This window comes from Micropterus dolomieu, linkage group LG22, assembly GCF_021292245.1.
Source record: "Micropterus dolomieu isolate WLL.071019.BEF.003 ecotype Adirondacks linkage group LG22, ASM2129224v1, whole genome shotgun sequence".
NCBI classification, from domain to species: domain Eukaryota; kingdom Metazoa; phylum Chordata; class Actinopteri; order Centrarchiformes; family Centrarchidae; genus Micropterus; species Micropterus dolomieu.
The window spans coordinates 10,301,349-10,321,465 of record NC_060171.1 but is presented as its reverse complement, the minus strand read 5'-3'; the positions used below and the strand labels follow the sequence as shown (position 1 = coordinate 10,321,465).

Below are 20,117 nucleotides of genomic sequence, written 5' to 3'. Positions count from 1 at the left end.
ACACTTTTGTTGGTATATTGACACTAATTTCTTTCACATTGTAAATGTTGATAAATGTGCACTGTCCCATATATATATATATATATATATATATATATATATATATATATATATATATATATATATATATATATATATATATATATATATATATATATATATATGAAAAAACAATCCAAGCAAACAATGTAAAAACAAATTACTGTCATTTTGGTTGCTCACCCAGTGCAAGATAAAGGAGACCTATTCATATATATTAGTGCTCATGCCTCAGCGTCATTTGTACATTGCCAAGATTGATTCAGTCTAGCTGATTAGACATCTGCATGGTCTGAATTCACTACAAAGCACTTTCAGTTGTGGCTAGTCTCATAACACCTGAATAGGAAATTGTATCTATGTTGTATTGATAAACAAAGTCTAGCTTTGAGTAGCATTTGCAGAGTTGACACATAGTCGACATTTTCAGAATTCCACTGTCGACTGTAACTGCCCCTCTGTTGACCAGTGGTTCTCAACCATTTTGCATCAGGGACCCCTAAATTGACCATGGAAATTAGAACACGCACCCCCCGTTTAATAAGAATTTGTCCCGGGTTATATTACAGAAACTGACCAAAAGAGTCATACATTCTGTAATTGTGTTACTTGGGACCCCACTTTGAGAACTACTGCTGTAAACTGCACACAGCAACTCACGGCAGACAAGTTCATTTATCTTTGGTTTCAGAATGGATTTGTTTGTCACAGCAGCGTAATGAGGTGTAACAAAAAGACTGAATGGTGAAACCTGTTGTGCAGGTGTAATTCGCTGAATATATTAACATGCTTTAGATTCTTAAAACAGCAAAGGTTGTGATTTATGCAACAGGGTTTTATAATAGATATTCATTTTGAGGGAATTGTAAAATATTTAAATAAAATTTAATGAAAGCATCTTGTACTTAACACACACGCACACTCACACACGTCCTTTTCCTGCAGCTCTGAAGGAGAACAGCTCAGAGGTCGTGCAGCCTTTTCTGATGGGTTGTGGCACCAAGGAGCCAAAGATCACCCAGCTGTGTCTGGCTGCCATCCAGAGACTCATGTCCCATGAGGTCGTATCTGAGGTGAGGACCATGAGCAGCATATATTATTGATATTTGCATATACATACAGTACACTGCTTATGTTCTAAGTTGAGATATGTGCACCCAAAAAAATAGAGTTTAGCATATTATAAGACTAATCAAAGAGTGATATGATAAAACAAAACATTGTATTATACTAATTATTAAAATGCAAAAAACACAGTTTAGGCCTTTCGCAACCTGTTTCATTCTTAATACTAGGGCAATAAAATATTAGAGAAATAAAAAAATGGAAATGTATAGCTCGATCCAGAATACCACCATATAATACCTTATCTAACATAGGTTTTGTTTTGGATGTAGGATCATGACTTCTTTGTGTCAGTTCTGAATCAGAAACCCAGCATCACACAGTAAAAACACCTAGCTGATATTAAGTTGTTCCAGATTTTCCACAAAGTCCCTAAGGCTTCATTTCCTCCATCTGCCCTTTTGGTGAGGTGATTTTAACAAGTGAAATCAATAAGAGGCCACTGCTCTCATCTGGATTTATCACCTTGTGTCACCCTACTTCATAGAATGACACAAAGTGATTATCATATCCATAAGTGCCAAATCAATGCATAAGTCCTTGTGGAGAATGTTTTCCCATGTACTCATTAAAAAACATGTATCTAAAGAGCATGAGCATGGAGAACATTCCTGTATAGAAAAGACATCTGAGAATGTTTTTCCTAGTCATTTTATTTTTGTCTGTTTCAAAAATTTGTTTTGTTTAGGTAATGGATTACAGATTGTCACAATTAATACAAGACTAATGTTGATTCTCACTTGCCAATTCCCCAAGCCATGGATAAATGCATATTGATAAACCTCAGTGTTCCTTAAGATTTTGCACATTCAGTGTACACACGCTTGCAAATGTAAGTTCACCTACAACCTTAAGCACATCCTTTACAGTACCCTAAGGGTAATTCATTCAGATCAATACAGGACTCGATGCAGCTCATCAATACCCAATCAGATAATGTAAATATCAGAATCGTTTTGTCTTTGCACAATCTCGGTATTCGAACACAACATTGGCCCAGAAAAAATATTACGAGGCTGCTCCAGTAGTTTGACATGACCTGTGTGTGCAGTGGTAGCTAAAAAGCCCTGAATGACTAAGCTGAAGAAGGTATCCATCTCAGTATATACTGGTAACTGTAATAATTTCTTTTAACAAAAATGTATTTTTAATATAAGCTTATGTGATGGGTGAAGAGGATGTTTAATAACCAAGCTCTTTCTCTTTTCAGTCCATATAATGCACAGTCAGGCTGCAGATAATTATCATTACTGACATCTGTTAGTTGTTTCTCTCATGAATCGATCGAACTATAAATTTTTAGAAAATTGTTTTAAAAAAGCACCATTCCAATTTCCCAAAGCCCCATGTGACATCTTCACATTGAATGCTTTGTCTGAACAACATTCCAAAACCTTATGATATTCTATTTCCAATTATTTGAAAAAGGAAAAAAGCAGACAATCCTCACATTTGAGAAGCTGGACCCAGCTGTTGCTTTATAAATAACCATGATTATTGAGATTATTTATTTTATGTCAACTGTCAGTTGATTCTGTTGCATGTCTTCACACCTCAAAGATAATTGATATGATTTTTTCATAGTTTTATTGAGGCCTGCTTGAGTGGGTGGAGTTTAAGTGCCTTGTTCAAGGGCAGCTGAGCAAGTGTGTGGCAGATTTTCTCTGCAAATCTAAAGTTTCTCTTGGCCTTTAACATAGCATTTAGTCTGTGTTCTGTTTTTTTTATTACATCTGCCAGAGTTCTTTATCCTTGTCTTGAGAGCAGTTGTTATACTGTTGCTCCCAACAAACATCTAAAACTTCTACAACATCTAAGACACACACTTATATTATTATGCAACACATTCATTGAACTTATGACTTTCTTTTTCTCTGCCAGCAGCACTCCACCTCAGTAACTCTGAACTATAGGGTTTACAAGCTACCTGAGGGCCTTACAAGACAAAACTCTACTATCTCAGTATTGATTCTTGTTGTAATTGGAGACAACCACGTTAGATATGTTGTCATGTAGGGAGAATGTGGTGATAGAAAGTGTGTGTCTTAGATTACCTGGATGTTCTAGATTTTAGTTGGGAGCAACAGTGTGACAATAGCCACTCAGAGACGAGGATAAAGAACTTTGGCAGAGGGTAGCAAACAAAAAACAGAAACAAAGACTAAATGCTATGTTAAAGGCCAAGAGAAACTACCAAAATGTCAGAGTAGCAGAGGAAATCTGCTACATTCACTGATGTTGAGCTGGCCTTGTGACTCCAGCCAGTAGTACACAAAAGAGCAGCTCAGAGGGGTTGCGTGATGGGTAGTTGTATTTTGGGCAGTTTGACCCCAGAAAGGACACGCAGTGTCACTTACTGTGAGCATCAAGTGACATAATATTAACTGGCAGCTAGATTTGATATTATTGAACTCCATGATGTTGTGACCCCACCAGCTGGTCCCGCAAGTGTGTGTTTTTGTGCATGTCGTTGATTCAGTGTGGTGTGACCTCAGGCCGAGCTCTCACTTGACTTTTTTCCGTTACAGTCTAGCAACTCTAATACTACCTTCTGAGTTGAACTATAACTGCATTTGTATGTGTACATACTGATGGATGATCAGTAATATGCTAAGGTTTGATAAAGATTCATGTAAACTAGTGTTTGTTTGTACCTAACAGGCAGCTGCAGGGAACATCATTAACATGTTGTGGCAGCTGATGGAAAACGGTTTGGAGGAGCTGAAACTTTTACAGACGGTCCTGGTCCTGCTAACCACCAACACAGTCGTACACGATGAAGTACTTTCCAAGGTACAAGAACAACACACTATATCACACAAACTCTGTGTCTCTGTGAGTCATCGTCCATGATCTATTATTAAACTGGGGCTATAATGTTTTATTTTATCCATAAATAGATGTGTGGTATCCTTGCTTCAGTTTGTGTAGCATCATAACACAGTGCAAAAGTATATGGACTATCAGACTCATTCTGTTCACACTATTTTTGTTCAATGTTACATGACACCAATATATTGAATGTTATGACTCTTATTGCGTGAAGTTACCAGATCAATCCTTAGAACCTGCATTGGCTGATAACACAGAAAGTGATTTTTATTTTGTCCCTCCTGAAGATGGACCACAGATGCAGTAGTAACTCATTTAGGTTCAGTAGATACATATGCTGCATAATAATTGTATGTTTTGTCCCTGCCCAGGCCATTGTGCTGTGTTTCCGTCTTCACTTCACAAAGGACAACATCACCAACAACACAGCTGCCGCCACTGTCAGACAGGTCGTCACTGTGGTCTTTGAGAGGATGGTGGCTGAGGATGAGCGTTTCAAAGGTCAGAAGATGTTGGTGCTATTTGAGGAAAATAGGGAATCCATATTATGACTATGGGGTAGAACATTTTAACAAAAAAATTTCATTTGATCTCAGACGATTTACTGAAAATTTATGCATCAGTTCATGAGACATTGTGCTCTGACAGACAGGTGTCTACATAGAGAGTACAGAGTAGTATAAAGGTTATATATAGGTTCATGGGAAGATGAGCTAAAAGCTGACAAGCTGTCTTCAGCAACAGAGTAGATAAGAGATAGTTTCCTGTTAGATTGCCAACAGAATCTTATCTTTAAATAACTGTGATTTGTTTTTTTCTAGATAGTTTCAGCCATCCTATCATCTACTTAATTCATGTGGCAGTGTGTTTTACAATGAGGCCAGGAAGGCAGTCAGTACCAGTAATCGATCAGTCAGCCTATTAATTAGTCGTTGGTTATTAATATTGATTAATCAGTAACATCCCTACACTGAACTAACACTTACCTGGTTGATTTTACTGTTGCATAAAAAGCTAAAATATCAATGGTATTTCCCCCAGGCATTGTGGAGCAGCCTCCTCCTGTCCAGGGAAACACTAACAGACGGTCTGTTAGCACCCTGAGGCCCAGCGCAAAAGATGCATATATGCTCTTCCAGGTATGTCCACTAGGGGGCAGCAGCAGCCTTCTACACAGTGTTGTGTCGTTTTCCCAGCCTTCATTTGAAACTGTTGGAACAAGTTGGTTTTAAAACATGGCTCAGGATTTCATCATTTGTGGACTAGCAACAAGAAATTAAAATGTGCCCCTCAACCGGAAATTGCTGATATTTCCAACCAATTAACCTTGTGTTTAAAGTTGAAAATAAGTTAGTACTTGCTTTGATCTCTGCAGTGAATTTAAATTTGAGAGAAGAAGTGATTCAACGGTCCCTTGTCTCAAAGTCTACAATCATTCCTCACCCACGCTGCACTTTTGTTTAGCCATGCTTATCCTTCCAGCATAGCTCAGTGACTGTACTGTTTCGACCACTGTGATGTGTGTAGGACATTGTTTGAAAGTCATGTTTTGCCCCTCTCTACAGGACTTGTGCCAGCTGGTGAATGCTGATGCCCCCTACTGGCTGGTGGGCATGACAGAGATGACTCGGACGTTTGGCCTGGAGCTGCTGGAGTCTGTTCTTAATGATTTTCCAGGGGTATTCCTGCAGGTACATGCAGCCTTACATGTTATGGCTAATTTGGTGTCCACTTTGCAATTATTTACAGATAGCACAAGTTCAAATACTAGAAAACTTTAACCTTTGCACGATGTATGTTTTTGTCAGATGTTTCTGATACTTTTTACACCTCCTCCTGTATATTTTGTTATATTATCAGAGATTATGCAGCTCAGCGCAATGAAACGGATGCTCTTTGACAGTTGTTTATCTTGCTATTTATTACTATGCTCTGTTTCCTACCCAGCACCAGGAGTTCAGCTTCCTGCTGAAGGAACGGGTGTGTCCCCTCGTCATCAAGCTCTTCTCCCCCAACATCAAGTTCCGGCAAGGCAGCAGCAGTGGCGCCTCACCAGCACCTGTGGAGAAACCTTACTTTCCCATCTGCATGAGGCTGCTGCGTGTGGTTTCAGTTCTCATCAAGCACTTCTACAGCTTACTGGTAAGGGACCAGTCTGCAGTGATGGTCGAATGGCCAGAGCTTTTGCCTGGTGGATGATCTATGAGCAAGGGATTTTCTCCAGCACAGAATTGATACACTTTATTGACCTGGTCTGATTAGCATTGGATTAGCTTAGTAGAAATTGTGTCTTAGTTCTGCTCAGGGGCTTTCATGAGCTTAGCTGCATCTGAGTAATTCAGCATTGCAGCTGGTTTTTTTTCTAGTGATATTCTCAGTCCTTGAAATGGTAATGTCTCTTTTGGCCAAGATGTGTGCTAAGCCACAGAATAGCTTTATCAAAGCCTGAAGAGAGGCCAGCTAAACATGTGTCCCAGTCTGATATGTGTGTGTGCTTGTTTTGCAGGTGACTGAGTGTGAGATCTTCTTGTCTCTGCTGGTAAAGTTTCTGGATGGGGAGAAGCCACAGTGGCTGAGAGCAGTGGCTGTAGAATCAGTCCATAGGTTATGTGTGCAGCCACATTTATTACGGTAAGCAATATAAAGCTCTACAGAACTAACCACACATTTTATATATGGCGCTTTTCCATTACCAGTGCTCCATTTTCCATTGCAGATAGTACCCAGAGATAGTACCCCTCAATGTAGCTGGTCGTCATAGCGACGCCACACACAATTGCTGTGACGTAACGTTGAATGCGACACACACACCAGCGATCCACACAGCTTTCTCTTAATTTAGGTTAAAAGTTTCAACATTACTGAGAATATAAAGACAGATAAGTGGTAAAAGAACCTTCCCGCTGGGTTTCCCTCTGCTACTGTTGCTGCAGCGGTCTGTGTGACAGCGGGAGCAGAGTGTTCTGTGAGCGGGCGTTGGTGCAGGCTCCCCCCGCCGCCACTCAAGCACATTTTTGTTCCGCCATCACTTCTCGTAAAACTGTCAATATTAGAAATCTACACAGCTGATTGCTCACCTCAAAACTGGATTTAGTGATGAAATTACATACGAAAACTATGTGTATATATATATATATATATATATATATATATATATATATATATATATATATATATATATATATATATATAAAACTTTCTGCTTCTGGCCTCTGTCTGGTGCGCAATGATGACGCAGTGAATAGTGACGATTTTCTCTGACCAATCAGTAGTCTGCCGTGTTTTTACGTCACATTTTAGTATCGCCTCATGTTGCTTGGAACCTCGATGGAGGTGATACAAAAAAAAGTACCTGGTAGCACGCAGAGTTACAACTTTTCCGCAATTGAAAACCAAAGTTGAGTCAAGTCGAGCTGATACTATGCAGTGGAAAAGGGGCTTAAATGAGTCTCAAAACTTGTTGTTTTTTCCTGTCTTACATAAATGTTAACACATTCCACATCTACATTGAATGAAAAAAGACTGGAGGTGTTTTGCGCTTCACACTGTTTCATTGTTGGTAATCAGTCCTTAATGACTCTTGTTAGTTGCCACGTCTGTGTTGTATCTGGTCATTATAGCTAGATGTGTCAGTAATTGCTGATTTATCTACAGAAAAGTTTGAGCTAAGCAGGACAAGAAACCAACAGAACATACCACTGCTGCACATACTCTCCTCTACCACCCAAATAACAGAAGCTATCATTATGTAGTCATCGCTAATTTTAATATTTGTTGAGCAAAGTCTGACAACACGGAGCTGAGCAGAGCAGGGTGTTTTTTGCAGTTTAGTTCCCAGCACCCAAATGGCCAGTTTCTTGCAGGTTCTTTCTTACTGACCTCTTATGCCAAATGCCTGTGTTCTTTTCCCTTTTCAGTTCGTTCTGCCAGTCATACGACATGAAGCAACACTCTACTAAGGTATTCAGAGACATCGTCAATGCCCTGGGCTCCTTTATCCAGTCCCTCTTCATCATCCCCAATGCGGGCAACTCGGCTGCCGTCAGTGCACCTGCTGGTCAGTTCTCTGATTTTTAAGAGTAATCAAATCCTCATTTTGAGCTCTTCAAGAATGTATTACAATTTTGAAATTCAACAATTAGGATTCCTGGAGCCTTAGAAAAACCAATGAATTTCCAAGTGTCCATAAAGTTCTATAGATGTCAAATGTGTAATTCAGATTTAGATGAGAAATTCATTGAGATGCCTTTCAAAAATAAACCCTAAAGAAGTATCCTGATTGAAAGGGAAAAATACGACACACTTGAAGTACAGACACAAGTAGTCATGGGAATGTCAGGGATAATTGGTAGCAAAAATGTGTTTACTTATATTTTTGGAGGTTTTTTGTTTGTCTTATGCTTTATTCCACTCTGTCTTTCTGTCCAGGTGGCTCAGGTTCGGGGGCCCAGGGCGCAGCGCAAGGCGGCCCAGGGACAGGAGGGCTCAGTGGCAACCTGACCACCCAAGCTGCATTTGAATACCGTGGTACCTGGATCCCACTCATGACTGTTAGTGTCCAGGGCAGCGCCAAGGCCACCTAGTAAGTAATGTGACCAGACTGACTTTATATTTCACCTTTCTGATTCCCTTTGTCCTTTTCTTTCATGTGTACACAAATGTCATTCCTGTAACACATACGCAGAGAACAAGTGAACAGTTGTAAGTATTACCATCTCCGTGCTGCTAAGTGGCATAAATATAAGCTTCTAGCATCACTATTAAGTTAGCTGTATCCTGCAAGCAGTAATAAACAAAATGGGGATCATAATACGGAAGAGTTTAAAGGCTTAACCCTGCTTGAGGAGGAAAAATGCTATTGTCATTAGTCTTGGGTTTTGTTACAGGAAAGCAAGGTTTAAAATACAGGGAATTACATTACGTTAGCCAGAGGTCTTCCTGTAACAAAAAGAGGTGCTGTTTAAATTGCCCTTTCTGATGGTAATGCAATCTATCTATTTGCTGTAATTAGGATTCTTGCAGGTAATTTTGCAGGATTCCTGAAGCTGACTTTCCTCAGTATGAAGGAGTTTTAGGCACACACCTTTTAGTGGAGTGGAGGAGGAACAACAGCTAATTTTCTAAAACAGACAAATCAGCAGAATCCAGGTAAAAGCTGTGGGCTTGTAATAACTTCAGGTATTAAATCCACTTCTGACAGTTAGTTTAGGCATGATGCAAAGGGGTAACAGACATGCTTTGAATCTTGACAGAACTGACACATATTGTTTAAATATTGGTGATGCATATCATCATAAGAAATAAGTCTGAATACTTGTAAATGTAAATTAAGTAAGTCATTATTGAAGAGGAAGGCAGGGTTAAGATGTCAAGATACACTCTTGGGAAAAGAAAATGTGATGGATGGATGTACGCCAATGAACATACATTTCAATTTATGGATGGACCATGGGACATTTATGGGCAAAATGCAGTTCACACCAGCACTTTAACTTCCTACTCAATTGCTCTGTCCCTTTCTTTCATCCTCCAGTCTGGAGATGCTGGACAAGGTCGAGCCCCCGTCCATCCCAGAGGGCTATGCCATGTCTGTGGCCTTCAGTGCCCTGCTGGACCTGGTGCGGGGCATCACCTCTATGATCGAAAGAGAACTGGCCGTGGAGGAGGAGGCAGCTGCAGAGTTCAGGGAGACTCATCCTGATCAGGAGTGGCAGCCACAATCCGGTGAGGATTGCCAGGGGTAGAGGTGTAGGGAGGAAGACAAGCAGGTTCAGATAATGCAGTGAAGTGTAAATGAAATATAAATAGGTAAGAATGCTTGAAAAAGAACAGTAAACTGAAAAGCACCATCTTATGGAGAAATACTAGATTGTCTGTTTAAACTGTACACACATATTTACAGTCTGTTTTACTCTTCACTGCATAATTGCTAAATTCATTGTGATTCTGGGTTGTAGCACTTCTATGACTCCTGGTGGCCAGTATTGTGCCTGAATGTCTATTTAAAAAAAATAAGATATAAAAAATGGAGGCATGTCTGACACTGTATGGATGCTGTCTAAACTAGAGTGAAATGATTCTTGAAAAATTCTATGTGTTTCTGTCTCAGGAGCCCACCTGGTGTGGGAGGAGATGGTCGGGGCCTGCTGGTGCGGTCTACTGGCTGCTCTGTCTCTGCTACTAGACGCCAGGTATATTGACTCTCTAACTTTTAACCAACTGGTCTGATGCAGTCTGCAGTCATGTCAAATATCTGTAAATCAACCAGGAGAGAATGAATTGTCCCATAGGAAATCACAAAATTATACTGTATACTAATTCATTGATTTGTCATATGTATGTATTTCCTGTAGTGTTTGAAAATGTCAATAGCTGACAGTAGGTAACTTGGACTTTTAAATTACTAGCAATGCGGCATAGAGTAAATGGTCTTATAGACGGTTTCGTAGTCTTATTCAGTGTTACATAATGACGTATTTTTTACAGCTTGAATGTGAAGTACTGTTCAGATCAAATCACAGATAAAATACAAGTCTTCCAACTATCCTGAGTCTGAGACAAACATTCTCCAGGATGATAGTAATCTTTCAGTCAGGCTTGATTGGAAGCGGTGTGCCACTTAAGTAGTAACACAGTACATGCAAACACACGACACAGTCAATTGTTGCAGACAGTACAAAGAGTTACTATTAGATGTACTGTACATCAGACTACACTCTTCACTTTTTCTGTTTTTCCTCTCTTGTTCCGTCTCTTCAGCACTGATGAGACGGCCACAGAGAACATCCTAAAGGCAGAGCTGACCATGGCCTCACTGTGTGGTCGTCTGGGCCTGGTGACGCCCCGTGATGCCTTCATTACAGCCATCTGCAAGGCCTCTCTGCCGCCGCACTATGCCCTGACTGTTTTGAGCAGCAATGCCACCAACCTCTCCAGCAAAGGTAAAAATATATAGAAAACAAAGTGCAAGCAGCACTTCAGGTTTCCTGCTACCTCTTTTTCTTTGTACAAGTCATCACCCAGATACTTTATTGCCTATACACACACAAATACACCTGAAATACCTGGATAACACTGCAGTCCATTTGGGCTTGAGTTTGGCATGCATGTTTGTATTCTTGCTTTAGTGTTGGCATTGCGATATCAATACATAACTGTACCACACACAGCTAAAGGTCCCCCTTTCCAACCCTGAGGCCTCTGGTCACGTCTATTTTTGTTAAACTAATGAGCGCTTCTCATCTCCCATATGGTTAGACATGCATGCTGCTAAACTGAGCTTAACTGTTGGCACTCTGCCTGTCCTTATTGCCCTACTCTTATTGCATTAATCCATAACTTTTCACTGTGGCTTCTAATTAGGAACACCAAGCAGAATGTGTCTGGGGAATGTAGAAACACACACACACAGCTGCTCTCAAACTAACCACTCAGACATTCATTATTTGCATATTAGCTTGTAGAGATAAAGCTGGCAAATTGGGTCTCCACTTTCGTTGAATGTTTGCCTTGGAGTTAATTAAGAAAGCTTTTCTTGCATGTCGTAACCTTGTTATGAAACCTGTTTGTGTGTATTACTGACTCTTATTGAAAGACTTGACTTCTGCATGTGTGGGTGTGTTTGCACATGTGTTTGTCTGTACGTATTCTCCACAGCCTACTCGATCCAAGGCCAGAGTGTACAGATTATCAGCCCCTCCAGTGAATCTCATCAGCAGGTGGTGGCTGTGGGCCAGCCACTCACCGCCCAGCCTCAAGGCACTGTGGTGGTAAGGACACACAGGGACACAATTATAAAGAGGCTATGGTTACACTTTTAATTTAATTTCATTCATGTAGCAGATTTCCCAAAACAAAAGCCTACACACATTTTAGAATCAAGAATCAAGACAAATTATGAATACAACTGTTTTCCAGAAATGCTTTAGTTGCTGTAAAAATTAAGCAAAATCGTTGCTGTGGAGGATAAATGCCCTGAAAACTCTAAAAGAGAGCTGGAAGATAAACCTTCAAATTCGAAATGGTTTTATTTTTCTATTTGAGAGTTTCAGTATCAAAGATATAACCCAAAGAATCACTGAAACGTGCAGTTGACAAGCAATTACCACCTCCTGATGTTGCTGAAGTTTCCCTGAGTAGGTTTCAACATTACTCAGAATGTAAAGACAGATAAGCGGTATAAAAACCTTCCCGCTGGGTTTTCCTCTGCTGCTGTTGCTGCAGCGGTCTATGTGACGGTGGGAGCAGAGGGCTCTGTGAGCCTCGGGAGCTCCTCCTGTGGGTTGCCGCAGGCTTTCCCCGCTGCCAGTTTCGGAGCTCCTCAATTCCGAAGACTTTCAAGTACATTTTTTTTTACGCCATCACTTTTCGTAAAACTGTCAATATTCAAAATCTACACAGTTGATTTCTCACCTCAAAACTTCTCAGAAGTGGATTTAGTGATGAAATTACATATGAAAACAAATGTAAAATATAAAACTTTCTGCTGCTGGCCTCTGTCTGGCGCGAGCAATGATGATGCAGTGAATAGTGACGATTCTCTCTGACCAATCAGTAGTCTGCCGTGTTTTCAGGTCACATTTTAGTATCTCCTCAGCTCGCTTGGAACTTCGACGGAGGTGGTACGAAAAAAAACGTACCTGGAAGCAGGTAAACGTACAACTTTTCCGCAATGGAAAACCAAATCGAGCTGGTACAGTGCAGTGGAAAAGGGGCTAATATGTCTAATATGCACAACACCCCCTTTATAATAATGCCCACATATAAACAGACATGCTTTCTCTCTCCTAGCACCCTCCAGGTACGGAACAACTACTGCCTGTGCATCTACATTTCCTTCAAGGGATATAATATTTCAGTGACCTTTGACCCTAACCTGAAGTCATTATGCTGCAATAAGAATTCCTCCCACTGTAATAATATTGTTAACATTTTTTTTTTCTGGTCTTAGCTGTTACACTACTATATGTGCATGTATCACCCCTTTTTCTACCATTTCACACAATGTGATTTGCTCTGAAAAGGTGTGTTAGCTAAATGCCTGATGATGTGCATACTATAACTGTCTGTCCATCTGTCAGCTGACGGCCAAGAACATTCAGTGTATGCGAACCCTGCTGAACCTGGCCCACTGCCATGGGGCCGTGCTGGGCACCTCCTGGCAGCTGGTACTGGCTACACTGCAGGTACTACTACCACCTGGTACCACATACTTACACATAACCACACACGTATAACCACATACTATAGTTGTTTTAAAAGCTTTTTCTGTGTGTTTTGTAAACTTACAGAAATGGACAAGAGACGATTTTGAATTAACAGAATGTCAGTGTACATTTCATGACCCTGTAAGTTGATTTAGATGTAGTTTCTCCTCATTTCAACCAACCTACAGCTTCTTACTTTTCTGTTCCAGCACTTAGTGTGGATTCTGGGGCTAAAGCCGGGGTTAGGCGGTGCTCTGAAGCCTGGCCGAGCCGTGGAGGGACCCAGTACGGTGAGTTTTTAGGAGCTCTGTGTTTGTTTTTGTTTGTGTATGTTTTTCACTTAATTGTTGAAGGTGTTGCGCTTAGTGCTCAGTGGTTATTTCTTTAACCTATACAGGTGCTGACCACAGCTGTGATGACAGACCTGCCCGTCATCTCCAACATACTGTCTAGACTATTCGAGAGCTCCCAGTAAGAACCAGTCATTTATCTGTGAAAAAGTTTACTCATTATAGAAACTGCAATTACTTATCAGCTATGCTCTTAAATTGTCCAGTACAGTTTGTTTTTTTTAGGAAATATACTTGCTGGTAAGTTAAGGCCAATGGGGATATATTTTCGGTTCAGTTCTAATAATTAACTATATGAGCAAAAAATTTTTGTGTCTACAAATTCAAAAACTGTTTTTTGTGGAGGAGTTCTAAACATGATAACATCTCAAGCTTAGATCTTTTTACTTTGGTATGGAAAAGAGTTGTTCATCTTCATAAATATTAATTGGACTGACCTGAAGAATAATATGTATGCTCCTTTGAAGATTAGTAGTTCTTGTTTAAAATTCAAGTTCTTAACAATTGAAACTATTCATGCTATGCATATATATAATATATAATATGCAATATGTATTTTTTTGTATGATCTAGGTACCTGGATGATGTGTCACTGCATCACCTGATAAATGCTCTATGTTCCCTCTCTTTGGAAGCCATGGAAATGGCTTATGGAAATAACAAGGTGAAGACTTCCTGTAGTTTAGTAGTAGGTGAAACTGTTATTTTGGATATGCCATTATTTGTATTTGGTTAAAATGTCAAGTGTAGGCTAAGAGTAATACTTTATAAAATGTACAGGAATTGGATGATGTCTTGTTTGTCTGTCATCGATAACCATACTTATGTGTTTGATCTCCAAGGTCAGGGTACACAGTGTCCAGTATTTATATATAGTGTTTTCCTGTAATGGTTTTAGGAGCCATCTCTGTTTGCTGTGGCCAAGCTGCTGGAGACCGGCCTTGTAAACATGGATCGTATAGAGATCCTGTGGAGACCCTTAACCGGCCACTTATTGGAGGTAACATCTATTTATAGCTATGTTCCACAAGGTGCAGATGAGGGACTTTGTTCTAAAACACACCACGTTTTATTGAAACTCTGTGAAAGCTGAAAGATGCTTATCTTTAATGTGAATTCATTTTGTCAGGCAAGGTCCTTGTAATCACTTCATTTTACTGGTTACACTTTGGTCAGACTTCACTTAGTACAATATGAGTAAGGAATTTGACCTGTTAAACTGAAGCCAGAGAGAAATGGTTGTTTAAATTTCATAATAGTAATTGTCACTTTTTCTACCACTGATCATCTCATTAGAAACGCCATTAAAAATTCTTAAAATAATGACAGCTAGAACCTACAAGAATGTCCAAATTGACCCATTTTGCTAGAGCCTTTTGGTTGCTATAACCAGTATCAAGGCTGTAATAACAGCTTTTCCATGGAGTCTGGAGCGTATGAGCCCAAAGTCAAAATGAAATGGAATAATAGCTGTAAGCAGCAACACAGTGACAGCACTCTAGTCTAGTGGTTTAGTCATGAAGGAGAAAAATAGTAGAACAAGCTCTACAGATGAGTTTAACGTTTTTAATTAGTATTACAGTTTTTGATAAAAGCAGAGTGATGGACTTGATAATGTTTAATAGGTTGTAGAGCATACAAGATTCTATCCTTTCCTCTTTGTTCTTACATATTGGTGAAACCCCTAGAGTGTTCAGCCTATTATAATCAAATGCATTTTCAGTATTTTTGAATTTAGATGGTTGTTATAGTCTTATTATTAGCAAAAATGATACTATATTTGAATATACATTAAATAGCACCTGGCCAGAGTCTGTTGATGGCTCAGTAATTCTAAGAAAGAAGAAAATCCCCACGCTGATGCTACAACATTGGCACAAAAAATTAAAAAATGTTTGATCTAAAGTTGCATGAGCTGAAAGATGACGGTGCATGCAGTAGAACCCTGGTACATATACCAGTTACTAACAGATATGAGTTTAAAGCACTTTGGACTTGTAAAGTGCCATATACTGTAGATAAAGTGAACATGTGTTTAGGGCTGGAGCCGAATATTCGATCGTTGGGTACACATTCGATTTTCAATTTTGAGATTCGAATGTGGAGGGTGTTTATTCGCGCGCCTGACCTCCGCACACAGCAGTGAACGCAACGCACCAGTTCACATCAAAGAGAAAACAAAATGAAGCCCTCATCTGTGTGGGAGCACTTTAAAATTCTGTCTGCTCTCCCTGTACCCCGCCCGACTAAACTATTTCCGGATTCTACTCTGGATCTGCTCAGATCAGACTCTCTCACTGTGGACTCTGGTACAGTTACCCCTGCACAGCAGCCACCAACTCCGTTCGGTACGCATCTATTTACAATCTGCCTTGCTCTTCCCCTGCTCAATATCCGATCCCTTTAACCCCGCAATAAATATTTCTCTTTTATGTTACTCCTCCCTTTCTTAGTCCTGCACTTGGGTCTCCTATCCTAGCTTCGATTATTCGCTCTTTATCACTATCGATGCTTCGAAGCCCAAAGAATTCGGGCCAGCCCTACGTGTGTTTAGTTTATACTACACTCTCTGTAGTTATTGCCACCTATGTCCTCATACCTGTAAGAGGATTGTCATTTGATATGTGTGTAAAAGTGTGTTTTTAGAGCTTTTCTTCACATTTTCTTTGTCTATCTCCCCTCTCTTTTGCACTCCTGTCTGTTTTGCAGAAGGTAAGTTCAAATTCCCTCCTCCATTATAACTGGCTTTCCCATCTCTTTCCATCTCAGTCTGGCATCAGCATGTTGGAGTTGAGAGGTTGCTCTGCCAAAGTTTGTCCACAGTGCATTTGCTCTGCTACCAGTGTTTGACCTGATATTCTTGTGCGCAATCTGCAATTTGAAGCTCTGATTTGTACAGAATCTGAATCTGCACCTTCAGAGTATACTTCGTCAGATAAAACGCTGCTTACCTACTGCATCTTTGCAGGCTTGTTCAAATTCGGTGCTTTTGTATTTTAAACGCAATGTGACAATGATCCCTTTTATTATGTCTTTATTTACATATGTACATTAAGACAAAGATTAAGATTAAAGTGTGATTAATGATCATGCAGGCCTAAGGTAGCCAAATTATTAAAAAGATACACATGGAACATCTGGGTTCTGATCAGCACCAACTACAAGATCTACTTAGCAGTCTCTCTTTATGCCCATAAGCAATGCAAAGTTTTCTTCTCTCGCAAGAATAAAGTCTGACTCCATAAAAGTAAAAACACAAACCTCCCTATAGACCAAAGATGATTCATTTGGATGAGCTTAGAATACTGAATTTTAACAGGGATTCTTAAAGCAGAAAGCAGATTTTGTATCACACTAGTGTAGTTTTCTCTACTGAACCTGGCCTCTCCATGTGTATCTATACTAGCTTTCATGATTACACTGTCTGTCACAGCATATCCTGTTATCACAGGGGATCCCAGTCACTATCACACAGTCTGTGGTTTATTTCATCCATTTGTTTCACACCCACCCACTGTGACCACTGCTGGGAAACACTGTTCTTAACAGCCTCTGCATCAGATCTGTCGTCCTGTGCATGTGTCTGCATTTTTTTGTCAATGTGATGTGTCCTTCAGGTCTGTCAGCACCCAAACTCCAGGATGAGAGAGTGGGGGGCCGAGGCGTTGACGGCGCTTATCAAAGCCGGACTGGCCTACAAACACGACCCTCCACTGGCCCAAAATCAGGTAGCTAAGACTACAGGTGTTTATGGTCAAAAACACAAAAAAGCAGAAAAACAACAATCTGCTTTATGAAGTTGTATGTATAAAACTTTGCTCTTAGTCCTTCTCTGTCATTTGAATATTGCAGTGACACAGGACTGTTATACAGACATTTGAGAAATCTCCCTCACTGTTGCAGCATATGTCAATAGGCAAATGCTTAAAATGTGGAAAACAGAAACGTCAAAGTCACTTTTCTTGTCACTCACAAACAGAGTCTGTAACCTTCACATTAGCGAGACAGATAAAGGGAATGACACAGAGCTTATCTAAAAGAGGGCAGGGCAGAAGAACTGTGTGAAGGTTAATAGAACAGCACAGAGTCATATAAATTATGGCTGTCCTGTTGAAATGCACAATACAATCACTTCTTCAAGGCCTTTCTTGCAGTGTGGGCAAGCTTTTACCATTGCATGTCACTATAAATGCGGTAACTGCATCTAACCATCTTATGATACAGGTGAAACTCGAACAATTAGCATATCGTGCAAAAGTTCATTTATTTCAGTAATTCAACTTAAAAGGTGAAACTAATTTATTATATAGACTCATTACATGCAAAGTGAGATATTTCAAGCCTTTATTTGATATAATTTTGATGATTATTGCGTACAGCTTATGAAAACCCCAAATTCAAAATCTCAGAAAATTAGAATATTGTGAAAAAGTTCAGTATTGTAGGCTCAAAGTGTCACTCTAATCAGCTAATTAATCCAAAACACCTGCAAAGGGTTCCTGAGCCTTTAATTGGTCTCTCAGTCTGGTTCAGTGGAATTCACAATCATGGGGAAGACTGCTGACCTGACAGTTGTGCAGAAAGCACACTCCTCCACAAGGAGGGAAAGCCTCAAAAGGTAATTGCAAAAGAAGTTGGATGTTCTCAAAGTGCTGTATCAAGGCACATTAATAGAAAGTTAAGTGGAAGGGAAAAGTGTGGAAGAAAAAGGTGCACAAGCAGCAGGGATGACCGTAGCCAGGGGAGGATTGTCAGGTAAAGGCCATTCAAATGTGTGGGGGAGCTTCACAAGGAGTGGACTGAGGCTGGAGTTACTGCATCAAGAGCCACCACACGGGTCCTGGACATGGGCTTCAAATGTCGTATTCCTCTTGTCAAGCTGCTCCTGAACAACAAACAACGTCAGAAGTGTGTTACCTGGGCTAAAGAAAAAAAGAACTGGTCTGTTTCTCAGTGATCCAAAGTCCTCTTTTCTGATGAGAGGAAATTTTGCATCTCATTTGGAAACCAAGGTCCCAGAGTCTAGAGGAAGAATGGAGAGGCACACAATCCAAGATGCTTGAAGTCCAGTGTGAAGTTTGCACAGTCTGTGTTGGTTTGGGGAGCCATGTCATCTGCTGGTGTTGGTCCACTGTGCTTCAGCACCAAACTCTCCCAGCTCACTGTGCCAGCCTCCACCTGTCAGTGGATCACAGACTTCCTGACTGACAGGAGTCAGCAGGTGAGGCTGGGAAACATCACATCCAGCACCCGGACTATCAGCACTGGTGCCCCCCGGGGATGTGTGCTCTCCCCACTGCTCTTCTTCCTCTACACCAACGACTGCACCTCAGGGGACCCATCTGTCAAACTCCTGAAGTTCGCTGACGATACAACGGTCATCAGCCTCATCCGGGATGGTGATCAGCTGGCTCTTTGGTGCGGCCAGATCAACCTGGAGCTTAACACGCTCAAAACTGTGGAGATGACCGTGGACTTCAGGAGGAGCCCCCCCACTCTGCCCTCACCATACTCAACAGCCCTGTGTCTGCTGTGGAATCCTTCAGGTTTCTGGGTTCCACTATATCCCAGGACCTGAAGTGGGAGCCCAACACTGACACGATCATCAAGAAGGCCCAGCAGAGGATGTACTTCCTGCGTCAGCTCAGGAAGCTCAACCTGCCTAAGGAGCTGCTGATCCAATTCTACACAGCCATCATCCAGTCTGTCCTCTGCACCTCCATCACTGTCTGGTTTGGATCTGCCACCAAAAAGGACAGGGACAGACTACAACGGACAGTCAGGACTGCAGAAAAAATCATCAGTGCCAACCTGCCCTCCGTTCAGGACTTATACATTTCCAGAGTCAGGAAACGGGCAGGAAACATCACTGCAGATCCATCTCACCCCGGACACAACCAGTTCCAACTCCTCCCCTCTGGTAGGTGCTACAGAGCACTGTACGCCAAAACGAACAGACACAGAAGCAGTTTCTTCCCACAAGCCATCACTCTGATGAACAGCTGAATTCTGACTCACAGTGTCAGGAACAATTCCTGTGCAATAACCCAGTAACTCTGCCTCTAATCAGCCACCTGTTTACTGGTTACCACTTATTAAGTACGCTGTGATGAATTTAGCTCCTTTGAAGTTCTCACTCTTAAAGTTGGAGGGCTGCAACCAATCATATTTGTTATAATTTATCGCCCCCCAAAACCGCCTGGAGGATTTTTATCAGAACTTCCTGAATTTTTATCTACTCTGGTTTTAAATTATGACAGAATTGTTCTTTGTGGCGATTTTAATATTCATGTTGATGACCCCAACAATGTTAATGCAACGGACTTTTTAAATATGGCCACTTCTTTCAACTTCAAACAACATGTCAAAGGGCAAACACATAACCGTGGTCATACACTGGACTTGGTTTTTACCCTGGGTGTCAGCATTTCCTCTGTGGAATTAGTGGACATGACCATATCTGACCACAGATGTATTGTTTTTAGCTGCGATTCGTCTGTTACTCATGCCGCCTCACCAAGCTCCGTGTGTTGTCGCATCTTTAATGAACAAAGTGTTTCAAAGT

The 20,117-nt window shown here is 40.7% G+C and overlaps 1 protein-coding gene across 4 annotated transcripts in view; it reads left to right on the top strand.

Moving 5' to 3' along the window:
• mon2 (MON2 homolog, regulator of endosome-to-Golgi trafficking) overlaps positions 1-20,117 on the top strand; it is a 40,941-nt gene that overhangs the window by 9,015 nt on the left and 11,809 nt on the right. For 2 of the 4 annotated variants that reach the window (XM_046037008.1, XM_046037011.1), the window contains exons 3-22: positions 985-1,112; positions 3,826-3,957; positions 4,368-4,497; positions 5,038-5,135; positions 5,562-5,687; positions 5,944-6,138; positions 6,503-6,627; positions 7,914-8,053; positions 8,425-8,578; positions 9,530-9,720; positions 10,106-10,187; positions 10,756-10,937; positions 11,653-11,765; positions 13,077-13,181; positions 13,412-13,492; positions 13,600-13,673; positions 14,126-14,216; positions 14,451-14,552; positions 16,262-16,264; positions 17,170-17,280. In XM_046037008.1, coding sequence (XP_045892964.1) covers positions 985-1,112; positions 3,826-3,957; positions 4,368-4,497; positions 5,038-5,135; positions 5,562-5,687; positions 5,944-6,138; positions 6,503-6,627; positions 7,914-8,053; positions 8,425-8,578; positions 9,530-9,720; positions 10,106-10,187; positions 10,756-10,937; positions 11,653-11,765; positions 13,077-13,181; positions 13,412-13,492; positions 13,600-13,673; positions 14,126-14,216; positions 14,451-14,552; positions 16,262-16,264; positions 17,170-17,280 — 2,363 coding nt within the window. The remainder of the gene's footprint in view (positions 1-984; positions 1,113-3,825; positions 3,958-4,367; positions 4,498-5,037; positions 5,136-5,561; positions 5,688-5,943; positions 6,139-6,502; positions 6,628-7,913; positions 8,054-8,424; positions 8,579-9,529; positions 9,721-10,105; positions 10,188-10,755; positions 10,938-11,652; positions 11,766-13,076; positions 13,182-13,411; positions 13,493-13,599; positions 13,674-14,125; positions 14,217-14,450; positions 14,553-16,261; positions 16,265-17,169; positions 17,281-20,117) is intronic. The other 2 variants (XM_046037009.1, XM_046037012.1) reach the window with 1 other exon arrangement.